Here is an 18,486-nt window from a genome sequence, read left to right as displayed (position 1 = left end):
ACAACAGAGTATGGCTAAGTTTGCACAAGCTAGGATATTCAAAATGAGTAAAAATACTAAAGGTGATGACAGATAGAAGGACAATTAAAAAAAAAAAAATGGCAACAGCAAGAACAGAAACAGTATCACAGGAAGACAAATTGCAGGAAGGAATTGGAGAGCATTTTCTACCACGTTGTAAAGTAAGTACTCTGTGTCTGCCAGGCAGCTCCATGTGTAGCAATATTGCATCAACAGAACCATATGAATTCTGTGTACACCAGGCTTTCTAGCATTCACCATCTTTCCATATTTGCAACTTGCATTGCCAAATATTAGCAACTTTCCTCAAATACTTTTTCCCTCCTCCTCAAGACAAACATCTCTTCCCAAGAGGCTCACATTGTAAGAGAATAGTAGCAGAGCTTTCTGGATGCCTTCTGACAAGCAGAATTTATAGATAAAGATCAGTGATGGTCAGGATGCATGCAGGTTAAAACTAAAATAAAGAGCAAGGAAAAACGCAAGCTGCCAAGTTAGGGTAGATACAAAATCCAAGGGCAGAGAATACTTGCCAAGGTTCCCTGCAGTTCTCTCTCAACCATGCCACCCAGAGAAATTCAGAATACTTTGAATTCTGTTTCCTACTCCTGTACACAGAGGAACTGGTCTCTGTGAGCTACAAGGAGCTGGACACTGTTAAGATTCATCGTCAAGATTCTAGAAAAAGCAGAGAGAAAAGGAACGTGCTGTTCACAATAGGGGATTTGTAAGGTCCAACATTCCTTCCACCATCTTTTGACAAATAAGACTGTTTTCAATGTTAATCTATATAATCTATCATGTAATTTTACTCACCTAATTAGTTACATATATACAGTAAATATTTGCAAGTAACAGGCCATAGAATCTCAAAATGGCTGAGGCAAGAAGGGACCTCTGGATTCATTTGGTCCAGCCCAGAGCAGGGTACCCAGAACCACATCCAGGCAGCTTCTGAAGATCTCTAAGGAGACTCCACAACCTCTCTGGGCAACCTGTGCCAGTGCTCCATCACTCTCACATCATCCACACACAGAATCCTGCCATTCAGAAGGAATCTCCTCTGTTCCAATTTATGCTCATTGCTTCTTGTCCTGGCACTGGGCACCAATGAAAAGATACTGGCTCCATCTTTGCATTCTCCCTGCAGGTATTCGTAAACTCATCCACATCCATTGGTGAGATTCCCCCTTCTTCTTCTTTGGCTGAATGGCCCCAGATCTTTCAGCCTCTCCTCACAGGGGACATGGTTCTGTTCTTCAATCACTTTTTCCAGTACATACAGATCTCTTCCATACTGAGCATAGCACTCTGTATGTAACCTCACTAATGATGAGCAGAAAGGAATGCTGACCCCCTTCTACCTGCCTGTGATCCTTTGCCTAACACAGCTAAGAATACCATTAGCCTTCTTAGCAGCAAGGACACACTGCTGACTCATATTCAACCTGTTCATCAGGAGTCCTAGGTCACTGCTTGCAGAGCTGTTTTCCAGCTGGGTGGAACACAGCATGTTCTATTTCAGATCACTAATTTCTGTTTCAAATAAATCACTGAGTTCTGATTCAAATAAAATAATATTTAATATTGATGCTACACAGGATCAGCCACAGTCTAGTCTAATTGACTAAATAAAAGTATCAATACAAATTTGAATAAATCTTGGCATACAATTCTATAAATCATAGTGTCACAAATAATATGCTATTCTAAATTACAGAAGTTTAAAATGGAACAAAGCCTAATTTGCTTAGATGCTTTCTCCTTTTTGTTCAGATTTCTGCACATGCTATAAACACAGACTGGACTAAGCATATCTGATTGGTCTTATGTCTTAGCAGACCATGGCTGAAATCTCACTCTAAATAAGCTGTCAAGCTTAATTGATTTTCACTGAAAAGTGTCTCTCATAAAGAAAAGGCTTGATAAGCAAACAAAAAAGCATGATATTCATCTATATTCATCTATATAATCATCTTTTTCTCTCTGACCATTATAGAAATTATCTAGAATAGACACCCTATTTAAGGAAGAAAAAAAAAACCAACAAAACAACAAAATGCAGTTTCTTATGATTTGAAAAAGTACAGAGGGTACTTTACCTGCAACTGTCAATATTCTGTCTTCCCACAGCATTAGAGAAGTTGAAAGGCCCCACATTATTTATTTCTATGACTTGTATACAGCCAGTGAAATTGTAGACAGGTCCACGTATCTACAAAGGAGAAAAATACACACAGTTCTTATGCTTGTTTTCTCTGTAATCAGTGTTGAAAAGCATTATGCTTCTGTGAAAGATTTCTAATGTACTTCAACCCCACATCTGAAGAACCCTCCTGGTCTCCATTTATTTTATCATTATGAGATCCTATCAGGTTCCTTTGAAATGACAGCAAAAATAAGCAGGAAGTGCTTATTAAAGTGTCTAACTTTAATCAGGTGCTATCAGGTGCTTTTTTTTTTTTTTTTTTTTTTTTTTTAAACAGATGAACACAGGACATAGGGAATAGCAAACAAGGAAGCTCTGAGAATCTGCTTTAAAAAATCTACACTTACTTAAGTATATTACTTCCCTGCTCAAAAGATATCTAGCACCATCAATCATGATTCAAAGCTGCCTAAGGACCTAGTGACAACGAGAATGACACCAGGGGCACTGGAAAAGAAAAAAAAAAAACACAACCCACAAACAAATCAATCAACAATAAATTGCCACTTAAACAAACAACACTTGTTATAATATGGTGGTAAATGTTAAAATGTATAAACAAGCCACCCAAAATACTGCAGCTGAGACTTTATGGACTAGGCCACTGAACTGGGGGAGGGTTCTGGTCACACTAGGTCATATGTACATATTCACAGCATCAATGAACAGGTGAGAGTCCATAGTTTTCCAATAAATGTAATGCCTGTGGATTTACATTTCTTGACACTGTAACAGTGGAAGAGGGCATGAGCTGAGTCATCTAAATGATATATGGCCGTGAACACAGAGAATGAGAAGTAAGACACAGATTAGTCCTTAGCACAACCATTCCTAACAGCGATAATCATTCAGGCAGATTTAGATACCTGCAGAAGGAGAGGACTCACTGAGGTAACTGGTTAATACAGGAACACTATATAAAAATAAAGGGATATTTTTAAAGGAATTCAAGTAAGCATTCTAAAGATTAAAGCCCATGCAGCTGCATACTTGAAACAAGCTATTAGAGATTCCCTCCTCCCTAAAAGAATAAAAAGCAAATAAACTAATAGAAGAAAAAAGACTCAACAGCCTCCCAAACCTGTGATGTTTAAATATTAAGGTAAAACAAACAAACAAACAAAAAAACAACCCCACACTTATAAGGGATAAGAAGATATCTATTAAAGGTTGAAGTCCTGTCCAAATGAAGGAGAACAGAAAATAATATAACTGTGAAAACCTAAAGTAGACAAGGCAAAGAAAAATAAAAACAACTTTGTGAAGGAATAATGAGCATTAAATGCTTTTTAAAATGCAACAGGAACAGGAAGCCTGCCAGAAAGGTAGGACTAACACACCATCAAAGTACAGAGTTTTCAAAGAGATATGGTTCTAGCAGGAAACATAAATGAACTCACCAAATAAAAATTTAATGCAAAGGATCTCTGGGAGGTTCCTATGCCAGAAACCCTTTTTCGTAAGAATACATCGGAGATCTGTCTCACATTGAAACACCACTAGAAAATGTTTTAAAATAAATTAACAAAGTTGAAGAGTAAAAAACAAACAAACAAACAAACAAACCAAAACCCACAAAAAAACAATCCAGCAAATAATGTATAACTAAGAGGAATTAATGAGCTATTTTTCCATGGCCATCACTTCAAACTGGCTTCCAGATCACACGAATGAAAGTAGTGGACTTTTGTTTTTGTTTTTATTTGGTTGTTTGACCATGTTTTTTTCTGTTTGGCTGATTGGTTGGTTGCTTTTCTTCACTTTTTATGATTTGGGAGAAGAAAATAAGACAGGGAAATGCAAGAGCATAACTCAAACTACAGGTCAGTGAGTCCCATTTCCATTGTAGACATACCAATAAAACTACCTTAAAGAACAACATCAGCAGACACATGCATGAATATAACACACTGGTGAACAGTTGAGATAGTTTCTGAAAAAGGAAAATGTAACTCATGGGAGGAAGGAAACATATGAAAAGAATGCCTTGGTATGTAGTCTTTGATTTCCAAAAGGCTTTTAACAAGTTCATATGCTAATGGGCTTCAAAGTAACTCAGTCACCTTGGGATAGCAAGAGGCCTTCAATAAATGAGAAGAATGGTTAAAATAGAAACAACAAAAATGGGAATAGCGAGCTTTCTCAATTATGGAGCTCCCCTAGAAAGTATCTGAGAAATCTGTATTAGGATCTGTGCTCCTCAGCTTATGCACAAGTTACTTAAGGTAGCAAAATCAAAATCCTGAGCAGAGATGTAAGAGAATTTCAAAATATGTAATAAATATAAGGTATATAGTGATCATGATGCATGTGAGTTTCTGAACAGACTGACAATACAGATCAGGAATCTTTATTCAGGAAAATCCACTGTTATGGAGAGTTAAGAGTAGTTTGCAGGTGAATGAAGAGTTTCCACAGTTTCTTGCAGTACAGGATCAAAAGGACACTAAATTACATAAATCAGTACCAGGATGAAAGCAACCTGAAAGGTACACATTTCAAACAACTCAAAGTTAAACCAGGAAACTCTGTCATAGTATTCTGTACATACTGAAAATTCAAGGGAGGTTAAAAAAAAAAATTAAAAAATCTGCAATTAATAAAAAGAGTTTTTTCCAAAAGAATCTTCCCTTTCTCTATTCTTATCATTAGAAGTCGTTAAAAGAACTATGGTATTTAGCCTATATATTTACTTTTTACTTTTCCAATCAGCAAAACATATTTCATATTGCGATGGCTTCTTGTTCTCTCCAACTCACTGAAGCCTACCTTTTACTTTAAATGAAAAACTGATTTTTAAAAGAGGGAATGGTTTTAAAGCTAGGTTTTACTAGAATGTAAAACACTAAATCAGAACATGGGAAACAAGTAGATCTTGGGCATGCTGCTTGTTAAACAGATAGATTAAATGGGTATATATTTCACATCCCTCTTTCTTGGCAGGGAGTGTCCTTTTCTCTAATCGTTTTTCTTTTTCTTTTTTTTTTTTTCTTCTTCTTTTTTCTTTTTTAAGGAGCTCAATTACTCCAGCAGTGCCCTGCATTCAAGATGTACACAGCTGCTCCTGGATCCCAAGGAAAATTACCCTTTCACTGTCACTTCTACAGGCTGACAATTTCAGGCAATCTTTGACTGTACACTGTCTTACCAAATATCACTTTTTACCTTTTGTAAGTGGTACCTGTAAGTCTGTTTTTCCTGCCTTTTATAAACAAATTAACTTTCAAACTAATAGAATGCTGGATCTGTTGCAAATTTAATATGAACAAAGACATGAAGGTACACACTTCTAAGAAGTGACACGGGACCCAAAACATAGCCTGAAACAAAAACGAAAAAATATACAATGTTTTAATATTAGTTGCATAAACCAATTTTTTAGGACCCTTCTTCTCTCTCTTAAACATTCATGAAGCTTCACCAAAGCTTAATCATGACACTTTCCAGTCACATCATGTAAGTCGTTTAAGTTTCCCTCATTCTTTGAAGTGTAAAAAGCAAACAAAGAGAAAGAAAGAAAACAAAAGGAACCAATAAAAGCAAAGGTCAGACACAATATAGCTTTAACATTTATGACATCCACTGTTCCTTGTTAAGTTCTTTCTAGACTGAATATCAAGTTAGTGTAGGGAAAATTCACTATGGCAACCTATGATCCATTTTGCACACTGAACAGAAAACTAATGCTTGGCTTGGGAATCAACCTTTATCTGCACATTCCCCCAAGCACCATTTTCAGTGAATATTTTAATAACACGATTTCCTTCCCCCAGAAACAAACACACAGGCTGAGTGCCTAACCATTTCTCTTACACCGATATTTGTATATCTTGAATGTAATGGATTTCTCTAATGTACTATTAAGATTCCTAGGATCCTCTTCTTGGTTCTGTAATTGTAACTACATCACAAACACCCTGGTCAAACAATCTTTTGCCTTTGGAGTACAATCTTGACAAATAGGCTTTCTATACAAAAAAACTAATGTATTCTTCCATGTATTTAAGAATAAGGGCTATTGATACAAAATAAAATAAAATAAAATAAAATAAAATAAAATAAAATAAAATAAAATAAAATAAAATAAAATAAAATAAAATGTAACCATGTTTCATTCCACTATTTTCGAGAACAGATACTAGTTGTTATCAGTAGATTAGAGTATTAAAACATGAAATTCACGTTTCTCAGTTTCTTCCCACTTACACAAATACATTCATATACTGACAGACTGTAATACTTAAAATGCCTGAAAATGTCAGGGTCATAGCAACACCAAACATTAAAGTCAGTACAATTCTCTATTCTGAAACTATGCAGATATGATTGACATATAGTAACCATGCTCTTTAAATGCCCTTTATACTTGACAAAAATGAGTACAGATACTTACCTGGTAGGAAAAGTTCACACATATATGCCAAACCATTTATTAACATCCCTTACTGCCTAGCCTAAATTAGAGCTGCTGTTCGGTAGAATTAGCCTAGAATTGAGTTCCCAGTAAAACGAGCTTGCATGCTGTCATTTCTCTACAGATTTGTAAATAATATAATTAGGTTTTGGCCTACGATCAGAGCTTTTTATTACAAAAACATAATTAATGCAAAACAGAGCATAGCACAATCTTTCCTCATTTGACTCACTCCAGGATAGATTTTATACATCTTAGAATTTCTCACTATAGATATTACAGTGTACCACAATGCAGTGTTTAGTAATCTTTCACATTTTTTTTCCCCTGACACATCTATGCTGTTTGTCATTGCACTTCCTAATATTTACTTTTTTTTTTTTTTTTTAATACTCAGCTTCAATGTGAATGCACATGCATTTTAATTGTTAGATAATGTAGCATAAAATAAATTGTATCAGATTTCAGTGACATTTCAAAATGTGTACAAAGATAAAAAGTGGTATTTGTTCTGAAAACAAACATAGTAAAAAGAAAACATCTAAAATAGAGGAGAGGGAATATTACTTTAGTTTCTGTACTAATAATGGCTAAATAATATGTAGGAAAGAAAAACAGGATGGTAGAAAGGTATAATTGTCTACATACCTCCATAAATAAAATAAAGCATATAAAACACAAAGGAAGTAACGTTGCTTTTACATCTTGATCAGAACTGGTCAGGAAATTAAACCCTAAGCACAAATTGAAACACAACATTTTGCTTAATTGATATGTTAATATAATAGACTGAAATTGTGATACTGAGCTAAATATCTCAAAATCATTTTAATTCTGTTATAAAAAAGAAAAAACAACAACAAAAAAACATCAAAAACAAACAAACAAAAACAAATAAACAAACAAAAAAACCCACAGACTTTTAAAAAGGAATTTAAGGAGTAAGCCAAATCAAGATTATTTTTCTTGTAACAGCTTGTACTGAATTTTTTGAAGAATGCATTGCTCATATCCTGAGTCTGTGTTTATCAGATCCGTCATGGATATTGAAACACTTTTGCAAAACTTTTATGAAACAAGAATGGTGAAGCATAACAAAATAGACATAAGAGAGGGAAAAGAATCCTTGATTTTCCTAGGGCAATGCATGTTCGTGGCTTGCCTCCTCATTTCTCATTTTTGCTAGCAACTCAAATCAGGGATTTCAAAACTTCTCTTTCTGGGGGAAATAAAAAAGGTAAGAAATCATCTAGTCCCCTCCACTTAAATGCCTGGAATGGATCCTGTGAGCAGACCTCCTGCCTTGCTATGATTTGCAGTGGGAGCTTAACTGTTTACCTACCTGAGCCCAGATTTTGGCACAGCCAGCTCACTGTGTAACAGGTATCCATATTATTCCTGCGTCATCTAAACTGAGCTTCAGTAGAAAACTCTTCACTGTTTAACTGTCAATTTCCCATTATTCTGCCATTTTTTTCTGGCTGAGAATAGCTCATTAAGCCAAGAAGAATTAATTAAGACCTTTAAAATCAGTAAGCCTAAAAGATTCAAGGGTAGTAAGCTGTTTTACCATTTTAATGAAAGTTTGTCCTTAGTCAAGATCCTTATTTTTTTAAACTTCTTCTTGTCTAGCATTTAAGCAAGTGCAGTGGTGCTTCTCAGAAGTTATATGAATATTTCAAAGTATGGAAAGTTTTCCCTCAGTTTTATGGCTAGCAATATCTGGCCTTTCTTTAAACAACTGCAGTGTTTCTGCTTAAAATCATAATTCATGTTTTAAGTTCAACCAATGAATTTTACTATTTAGTTAATAGGATAAAGTGCCTTTCATGTGGACAAACTGAAAAATACACTGCTCTGCGAAAGAGTGAAGGGAAATTTGAAGACCAGTACAAACACTATCAACTAACTGCAGAAATCAACTCGTCTGTCTGTAAAATCAAGTACTTCAGTATTATAGAGCAGTGATGATGAAGTTAAATACTGAACAATGTGCTAAGCTTGTATAATTTATTATTATAATTATACTGTGCTAAGTATTACACCACATTAGAGAAAGACTACCCTGAACTAATTTTCCGTCCAAGCCAGTAAACTTCTGTTTCTTGTCCAATAATCAATAGTTTAGACCTACTAACATTTGACCGAAAAGATTTGTGTATCTATTTTTATGTACTGCTGGATACATAAAATAAAATTCACTATGAAACACGTCATGCTCAATCATAAATAGTGAGTAACAAAACAAGAAAGCAGTTGAAACAGATTTGTACATCTGTGTGAATGAGAGGAGATAACAGTTTATGTAAAACAAAGAAGAACATGCATCAAATAAATTAATATTCCTATGACTATTTCCTGCATAAGAATGAAATACACATTTCATAAGTTACAGTATTTATCTGGAACACTTGGAGGTCTTCAGAAATAAAAATGACTGTAACAGCTAATATCTTCTAACAAAACAGGCTTTCTTACATTGGTTGTAACCTGATTTATACAGTATCCAGAAGGGGTCCATTTTTGTTGGAATTACAAGAATGTAAAAGAATATCACTTGGAGAAGGGAGAGATAAGAAGAGAATTTCTTTACATATTTCTAGGACTTTGTGTCTTATGTCAGTGCATTGTGTAAACATTTGCAACTAGATTGTGTTTTTCTTTTTTATTTCTATTAAAATTTGACAGGCTGCTACTGATTATTGTCTGCACTATCTTTTGGATAGATGTTGCTGCAAACATAATACCACAGGAAATATATCTGCAATTTGTCACATTAACATAGATTGTGATTAATGGCAATTTAACTTGGCACAAGTGAGAAGAAGACCCTTGACCTATTTTGTCATCCCTCCCGAGGGAAAAAAAACCTTTAGTAAAGGAGTGAGATAAGCTATTGGATTCAGTCGCCTAATTATTAAAACTCTTATTTTGAGATTCACAGTCATCAGAGATTTATAGCAATAAATGATTCTCCAGAGCTATGAATTTCTTGTTCTGCCTCCTCGTTGCTAGACAAAGTTGTTGGCTTATGTGGGACACCTTTATTTTCTTAGTTCTATCTTCTCCTATGCTGGTTTTTCTACTACTGATGCACGTGTGAGAAGACACATCTAGATCAGATATTCATATTCTTACCCTGGGATCATTGTACTCAGCATTTTTTTTCTACTTCTTTTACAAATTTTATATCAAATTTACAATATCCAAGAAAGCCAGCAAAGCTAAAACCATCAGATTCTCATGATCTCATTCTATGAACTAGAGGATCTACAGAAATCAAACATCATTCTATAAGCTGGAAATGCAGAGTAAGTTGTTCACTTAAAAAATAGTCTCTTGATGCTGAAAGAACCTTATGTGTTTCACTTTGTGCTCATTGGCTGTTGTCCTGGCACTGGGCACCAATGAAAAGAGGCTGGCTGTGCCTTCAATGTACCCAATTTATAGACATTGGTTATATCTCCCCTGAACATTCTCCTCTCCAGCCCCAGCTCTCTCAGCCACTCCCCAAGAAAGAGGTGCTCCAGACTCCATCATCTTTGTGGCCCTTTCCTGGACTCTCACCAGTATGGCCACAGCACCAGGGAGCCCAGAGCTGGACCCAGTGCTCCAGCTGCCACCTCAGCAGTGGAAGGATGACTCCCCTCCAGCTACTGGCAAAGCTCCTCTGAATGAAGACCAGAATGCTATTAGCCTCCTTTGCCAACTGAGCACACTGCTGGCTCATTTCATCAGCTTGGTGAATCAGAGCTGTCAAGTCCTTTTCTGCAAGAAATCGACAAACTCCTTCCTGTAAAAACTCTACAAAAATCACAATACCTGATGACATCAGGAATTTCTTCAGAAAGATACTTTCACCGCGTTAGTGGAGGACTTTTCACATACTGAGCATGGAATGATATAACATCATATGACAATTCAGCTACTATTATTTAGAAGGTAAAAGTCATTAACTTTCATATACAAATACATCTATGCACACACTCATACAGCTTAAGATTAATACAGTCTTTCAGGCTGTTACACCTGATTCATTCAAATCCACCTCCTCCAAGCTAGTATCTTTTCCCAGTACAAGATTCAACATTATTCTGCTATTCATATTCAACAATGGAAATCTACCAGAAGATAGAAAGCAGTTTTGCAGCATGGATGAACAGTTTTCACTATTTTCACAATCTGATTACAAGGTAAAATCAATAGCTTTGTTTACCAGGTATTGAGTACATGTGAGCTTATAAATGGCAAACAATTTAGGACCATACATAAAGCCAGGATAGTTCTGCTGTTTCAGGTTTATGTTAATATAGCATCATACAATTTGCTTGCATTAATTTTGAAATGTATTCTATAAATTGATTTGTTTTTCATGTTTTCCACTCTTTTTCCATACTATTCTGCTTTAAATCTGAACAATAGCTTGCATTACTGCATTTTTACATGGGAATAAGAATCTGTAATGAGACAGTGACACAGTTAAGAAATATTTTTTCTCTTTTTACTGTTACATACAGAGGTAGCACTTTTTAGTAGATGTATAAATAATTTGCAGAACTTAATAAACACTAGCAGAAAAAAGTAGGTAGAATGTAAGGAAATACAGAGATTTAAACCACAGAAGTGTGACAGACACTAATATAGTTAGTCATCTTCAATTCTTTTTGCTTTTAAAATGCAGAACACTAACAAAAATATAACGTTAATGACTTTTTTTTTCTTTGCCACTGTTCAACAGATTTCCATTTTACTAAGGGTCTCCTTTATTCTTTCATTTCCAAATTTCCCTTCATTGAGATGAAAAACCAAAAAAAAGAAAAAAAAAAGCTGCATTTCCATTGCTCCATGAAGAACAGTTGCCATTTCCTTTGTTCCTTTCTTGTTTTTATGATGCACACTAAAAATGACAGATTTATAAACAATGTGATCACTGTGCTGCTTTCTTAATACTGACTCTTGCTTTTCATTACAACAGCTTAGTTGGCTTCCACCTTTAGTGCAGAGTGCACTTCCCACTGGCTTGGCAAATGTGTTATTTGGCTATTTTTCAGGCTCATCTATGTGTTGCATGCCCAGTAGGTACATGCAGATACTTAGTTTAGAGTGAAGCTATTAAGCAAACAGCATTGAGAGGCTTATTTGCCAGGGTTCAGAAATGGCCTCCATTTACTTTTTTTTTTTTTCCCTACAAAAACTGCCCCTGCTACTGTCTTTTTAGTTAGAAAATAGAAATGAAAGAACACAGTAAAATGCCAAAGCTGTCAAGTTACACAAAGTCAATTTACTTTTATGGAAAGAATGGGGACTTTTTCATAGAGTGGAAGATTCAAGGACTGAGATTGAATGTAGAAAGAGACTGCCAATGCTATTAGAGAAGTGCTTCTTCTGGAAATCACACAAACATGAGACTGACCACACATAACTGAAGACCCCATGCTTTTGATGCTAACAGAATGTCTTTATTCCTCTTTGTAACATTTCATCTTTCTTTTTTTTTTTTTTTTTTTTTTTTTTTTTTTTTTCCCTCCATCAAATAAACTATGTGCCTAAAAATAATGAGAATGTGTCATACCTGGGTTGCTCTGAAAGTAATGCCTACTATTTATTTCCATGGAAACTATAAAATGTACGAAGGGCAAAAGAACATGATTTGATAGAACAAATTCTCAGTATTTTTCAAGTCACCATTGTTACCTGCACTTTTTTTTTTTTTCTTTTTGCAAGCAATGAACAAGAACCTCCAAGCTGAGCTCATAAAAATCTGTATCAGTGCAGGTGACCCACTGTCACTGCTGCTCAAAGGCACCACTCACTGCTTCTTTGTGCTCACATCCACTAATCTGCATAAATGTTCATCAAACATTGAAGAATACCAATGGTTGCAATTTTCTTTCAACTGGAAGAATTCAAGTGCATGCCTTTGTTTCACACATACTTCCATAACAACCATTTTATCAGACAGCAACAAAATGTAATGGGATATTGGCAGGAAAGTTCAAGGTCTACTGCTGTACTAACATCTATTTCTGACATCGTGGTGCAAAATAATAATATAGGAGGCATTACTTTCAGAGCAGCCTTTTTATTGTAGTTTGTTGAAAGTGAAGGACATTTTAGAAACACTTCACTGCGGAAGGAACAAGTGCCATAATTTAAACAGAATCTAGACAATTGTTAATAAAGATTTTCTCTTTTGGAAGGGAAATTAAAGGAATCAGCTAAAGGACTGGAAACATCAGAGATGGGAGGTTTGAAATTTCCTTAATTAATGTGGCAGAAAAAGTCTGGCAATCAATAGCTGAAAGAGGGCACTGGGAGTAATAAATATAAAGCAAAAAAGAAGAAAGAAACTTGCCAAAACTCAAACTGAGTTGGATCTCATACAATATTTAGAAATGCCGAGGAAAGAAAGGGGGTGAACTAAAACTGAGGAAATAGTCTCAAATACCTTTGTCTTAATAACTGTGAAAAAAATTCTAGAGTTCTTCTCGATTGCATTTTACTGGGATGTACATTATACTAGCTTGTATTTTAAGTTAATATTTCCTTTTTCTGGTAGTAGCCAGGAAACAAAAGATGTAATTTACTTCCATTAAGTGCCAGAGAATGATCTCAGGCTTTAAAAAAAAAAAAAAAAAAAGAAAAGAAATATCCAGAGAGATCAAGAGAATAATTTGGATGGCATGCAGGCAACAGGGCTAGCAAGGGACTAGCAGACTGCAACTTAAGCAGGGCTTGAACTATTGTTTGGGAAACATACAGCAGAGAGAGTAGGCTCAGAGGTAGCAGATGTGTTCTAATTATCATTCTACCAAAATGTGGCATTGTTGGTATTATTATTTAATTTAAAGGCATTTGGTTTTCTTTGTTTAAAGGAAGACACACAAAATATCACTCTTGGGTAGCTTCATGTAATTTTGAGTCAGATCAGTCAGCTATCAACTCCAAGCTGAAAGACTAGGGGATGCACAGAACCTAATAAGTCTATACCAGGTCTGACCCCTCTCAGCTTCTTGCCTACTACCCCTGGCTTGGGCATAGATCCAGAATTCTTTATGCACATAACAAGAGCAGCTTATGCAATGCTCAGTGTAAACCAGTGTATGTAAATACAAGCAACTACCACTAAAACTGTTAGCAAAGTGCATTACACATTTGCATTATATCACTTTAGTGACAAAGATAATGGAGGTAAGAATTAAATCTGAAAATGTCTGCATTCCTGTACTGGAATACTAGGAGGGGAAAAAAAAAAAAAAAAAAAAAAAAAGCGTGAGAGAATATTTCATTATCTATTGAGGTGACACTAGACACTTGGTTTTGGTTACTAAGTTCATAGTTGTCAGAAAAATCTACTATTTGTTCCTCTTACCATCCAAAGCATACAAGTTTAATCAGCAAAAATAGTTTCCAATGGGATTTTGTAGGATTTAGTAGTAAATTGTCTTTTTTTTTTCTTGAAATGAAACTCATTGATTTGAATTTTAATAGAATGGAGGCGCAAGCCCAAAAATTCATTTTAGTGGCATAAAGCTCTCAAATTTTAAAAAGCCTGGAGAAATATCATTCATACATAAATTAGAAACAGATGAATACAGTCTATTAAAATATGATATTAAGTTTGCATAACACACTCTCTCGTGTTTCTTGAATTTTGTGGTTACATTGTTACATGCTATGCTCAGTCATTTAACATGATCAGAAACAAGTTTACCAATGAGTAAATTGATAGCTCTCTTTTGACAGTAAATTGATAGCTCTCTTTTGATCAGTAAATTGATCAACCCTTAAATTTAACTGTGCATTACATGGAATGCATAAAGAAGCAATAGGTGAGATTTGCACATTTCCATCAGTTGCAGAAGGAACCATTTTGCAAGAAAAGAGCCCACAGTTCCCAAACACACAAGGTAAGAATGGGCAACTAACCTACAGAACTGCTGATTGTTAGGTTTCCTTGGGTAAGTACTGCATTAGCTGCCTGACTGTTATAAATATTCAAAGTATCTTTCTGCCTTGTCTGGCTGTAGACTGGTTATTGCTGAAGTTCAAAGGATCCTAGCTAAACTACTTCTAAGTAATAATTACCTTCACACAGCTCTTTTAGACTCATATCATCAAGGAAAACACAAAGGAAATATACAGACCAGTAAATAGTATCCACTGGTCTGCATAGTCAGTTTATACCTTATCTTGATAGGTTACCCAAGTTTTTATGTTTTACTACATGGTTTATAGAGAGTATAACAACCACCATTCAAGTCTCTTAGATATAATTCTGCCTTTAGAAAGGGACTGAAAGGGCAAAGTAAGCCAGGGTGCGGAGCTATACAAACAAGTGTGGACTGTGCATGAATTTTTGTTGCGAAAAGTTTCCGTTTTCAGGAAAGTATCCACAAATCAATTTTTCATTCAAGTAGATACTCTGCTATCAAGCTTCTTAGGGAAGATCCAAGAGTACCTTTATGCAATGAATGATTACAGACTGTCTTCCCAAGCTCTGGGAGTCTGCTTGGGAACAAAATAATGTTCAGTGAGTGTCTGGAAAGAACTCAAAATGATCAAACGACAGATGTCGGAGATACAAACACTGAAGAGCACTGCTACATGAAATCTCTTCAGAGCAGCTTCTTTAAGCTTGAAGCTTTACTGGAAGGGACTGATACCAAGCACATCCTCTAAGGGCTTATCGAAGTTACCTCCTAATTGCTCAAGCCTTACTTCTCACTTATCATCAACCAGACCTACTGAAATTTTCCAAAAGGGTTCATAAAGAATCACATGGATGATTTACTGTAGTCATTTCAACAGATTATGTCATTTATGGAGCTCCATTGCTTCCAGACAAAGGAAGATATTTCTTTTCACTGTTTGCATAACATGTGGTGGAAGAATTATGCCTATAATTCTGAAAGGTATGAGCATACCTTATACATTGCACACATTTCCAAGATGTCAATGACAAGACAAAATTCTATCTCACACTACAGACCCCGAGTTGCAGATTCCTTTCATATGCCCTCCACCCACAAACACTCTGTGCTGTCGCTTTCAAAACAACAGTCTCTTTTTAAAAAGCAGCTACCAGACTATCATGATCAACAGGGAAATGAGGTGAAATATCTGACAAGGCATCTGAAAGTGGGTTATAAGCTATTGGATACAAAGTCCTGAATATTCTCAGCAGAAGATTAGTCATCCCATATGTCTGCAACTACCCTCACTTTTGTTCAGTGAATAGAGAGAAGTGATAAATGGTTAATGTTACTAAGGAAAGCAGGGCTGTCAAAGGATGAAAGCATTGCATAGACACTGAAAATTTTCTCTCAGGACAATTCTTCCATCACCCACACATGAATATGAGGTATCTTGAGGCTCTTGTCCTGGACTGCTTTTTTGCAAACAAAAATGGGCAGTAGCTATAGCCAGGATCCTGTTGAATACACAGGAGTTATAGGCTAATTAAGAGGCAACATCAACCACAAACCAAAGGTGTTAACAGCAGGTCAGCCTGCCAGCTATAGGAAAATAAGTGCCCTCAGTTGAAAGGCAGAACGTTATCTTCTTGCAGCCTTGGCAGTAAGTTCAAAGAGAAATGATCATCTAGATTTGAACACAGAAATTCATGAAAACAACTTGCATGCAAGTTCAAAAGAGTCCCATCCCTTCAAAATGTTCTTAAAAATAAAGGAACAGTCACAGCAGAATCAGAATCAAAGACATGCACTCTTGGCCAAAACAACAACTTACTTTTGATAAAATTAATGTTTCCCCATGCCAGGTGCAGGCACTCAGCTGCTGACAGTGGAGCTACAAGCTCCTCTGTAAGGTGAGGCCAGGGCTGTCCTGTGCTGCACATAGCTAGTTCCAGACCACTTGTGGCCCCACTGCAGGGCATGGCTGCACAGCCAAGATGGCAGTGCTTCTGTAAAAACATCACACAGACGGAGCTTCAGAGCACTGGGGGGAGGGTGGTTGGGGGGGAAACAAAAAAAAAAAAAAACAAAAAAAACACCCCAAAATAATCAACAACAACAGAAGTACAAAGACTGTTCAGAGAAGAATGAGGGAAGGAAGTGCTGGAACAGCTATTCTCCTGCAGCCAGTGGAGGAGAGGACCATGCCAGAGCAGCAGAATATTTTCTTTAAGAGTAATGGCCTGTAGGGAGTCCTTACCAAGACAAGCTTATCCCAAAGGACTGTAGCCTATGGAAAGGACCCACACAGGAGCAGGGGAAAAGTGTGAAGAGAAAGGAGGAGCAGAGAAGAGCTGCTATGAACTGACTATAACACCCACCTCCCTGAGCCACTCAGGGTTCAGAGGACAAGATGGGAATTTATCTAAGCTTGTGAAAAAGGTGGAGGGAGATATTGTTTCACTGTTGATACTCACTCTCAAATCTATTTCAACTGTCCACAAATCAAATCAGCTTTCCCCAAGTAGAGTCTGGTTTGTCCATGGTGGTAACTGATTGGTGATCTCCATATATTTTACCTTGACCCACCAGTTTTTTTCACCTTACCTTCTCACCCTGTCCTCCTGAAGAGGGGTGGTAAGCAAATGGCTGAAAGTTGGGCCCTTAGTCAAAGATTACCCAGCTCACTCCCAAAATCTGACCAGGGTTTGAGAGGAAGGTGGGTGCTACGTTAACCAAATCAGAGTATACATCTATGATCAAATGCTGAAAGTACAAAGACCTTAAGATGACAGATGATACTATTGTTTGTAGAAAAAGGCAGAAAGTTGAAAAATAATATCAAACCCTCATGCTCAAGGCTGCTGATACAGGAAACTGAGCTTATAGAGACCACATCTGATGGATGAAAAAGTGCTATCTGTGAGTCTGATTAAAAGGCTGTTGAAGCTGACCATGAAGAACACCTATGGGAGGAAGTAGGAAGAAACAATCTCATTCTTCCTATGAACTGTGAGAAAGATTCTGGTAATGTGAGATGACAGAACTTAAAAGGAGCAGAGGACTTGAACTAATTCTCTAGAGTAGACTCCTCCTTTGAGAACCATGTGCAAAAACAAAATTATAGAGTACCAACAGGAGGAGGATCAGATGACAGACCATCATCAGCTTTTAACGTATGAAAAAAAATGGTGCCAGTGGCTTAAATGTCTTCTAAGGTCTCATTCGAGATACATTCTGTAGTTTCAGGTATTTCATACAAGAGTTCTTACTGCTGAATGAAACTAAAATAGTTCACTAGCGAAATCTGAAAGACATCCGTTTCTTTTAGAAGTCAATTTCTTAACATCTCTCTTTTCTGTGAGACCCATCTCTGATGCAGCCATGGAAATAATAAAAGGAGAGCAGAATATATACATAGATACTCAGTAGTCCTGGGGGTTAAACAGTAGTAGTTCATTCTTTTTACAGATGACGTTACATAGGAAACAGTCACCACATTGGCTGGTCACACATGGCCTTGCTGATAGTAAAAAAATAATATAAAACTTGCATGGTTTAACATAGAAGAAAATCTCCATTACACTATGGATGTCCTAGCTCTTTGAATGCTGGATAGAAAATTCCAAGTGGACACACGCACAGTGGATAAGAAGAGGAGACAGGCTGAGTATGGAAACCTCCAGAAACCAAGGGTAAAATATTGCAAGGCATGCTGGCCTCACTGACACACTATGATAAAATACAGAAAAAAAGTAAAGAAGAATACTGACTTCCAGGTGAGAATGAAAAACAATAAAGTGAATTACCACAGACAGCTGCAAAAAGGTATGGTTTAGATATATGCTTTGATATTGATTCCCAGTATCTGTATCAACACTCTGTAGGGCTCAAGAGCTTTTTGCCACCAGTAAACTTGCTAAAGG

General features: G+C 36.2%; 1 protein-coding gene across 2 annotated transcripts in view; it reads right to left on the bottom strand.

The window, feature by feature from the left end:
* The window catches only part of EYS (eyes shut homolog), a 771,550-nt gene that overhangs the window by 211,126 nt on the left and 541,938 nt on the right, over window positions 1–18,486 (bottom strand). For both annotated transcript variants that reach the window (XM_015859149.2, XM_032443873.1), the window contains one exon: window positions 2,124–2,236. In XM_015859149.2, the coding sequence (XP_015714635.2) occupies window positions 2,124–2,236 (113 nt within the window). The remainder of the gene's footprint in view (window positions 1–2,123; window positions 2,237–18,486) is intronic.

Source organism: Coturnix japonica, chromosome 3 (assembly GCF_001577835.2).
Source record: "Coturnix japonica isolate 7356 chromosome 3, Coturnix japonica 2.1, whole genome shotgun sequence".
Classification (NCBI taxonomy): Eukaryota; Metazoa; Chordata; class Aves; order Galliformes; family Phasianidae; genus Coturnix; species Coturnix japonica.
The sequence above is the reverse complement of the archived record's forward strand: the minus strand, read 5'-3'. Positions and strand labels throughout refer to the sequence as shown.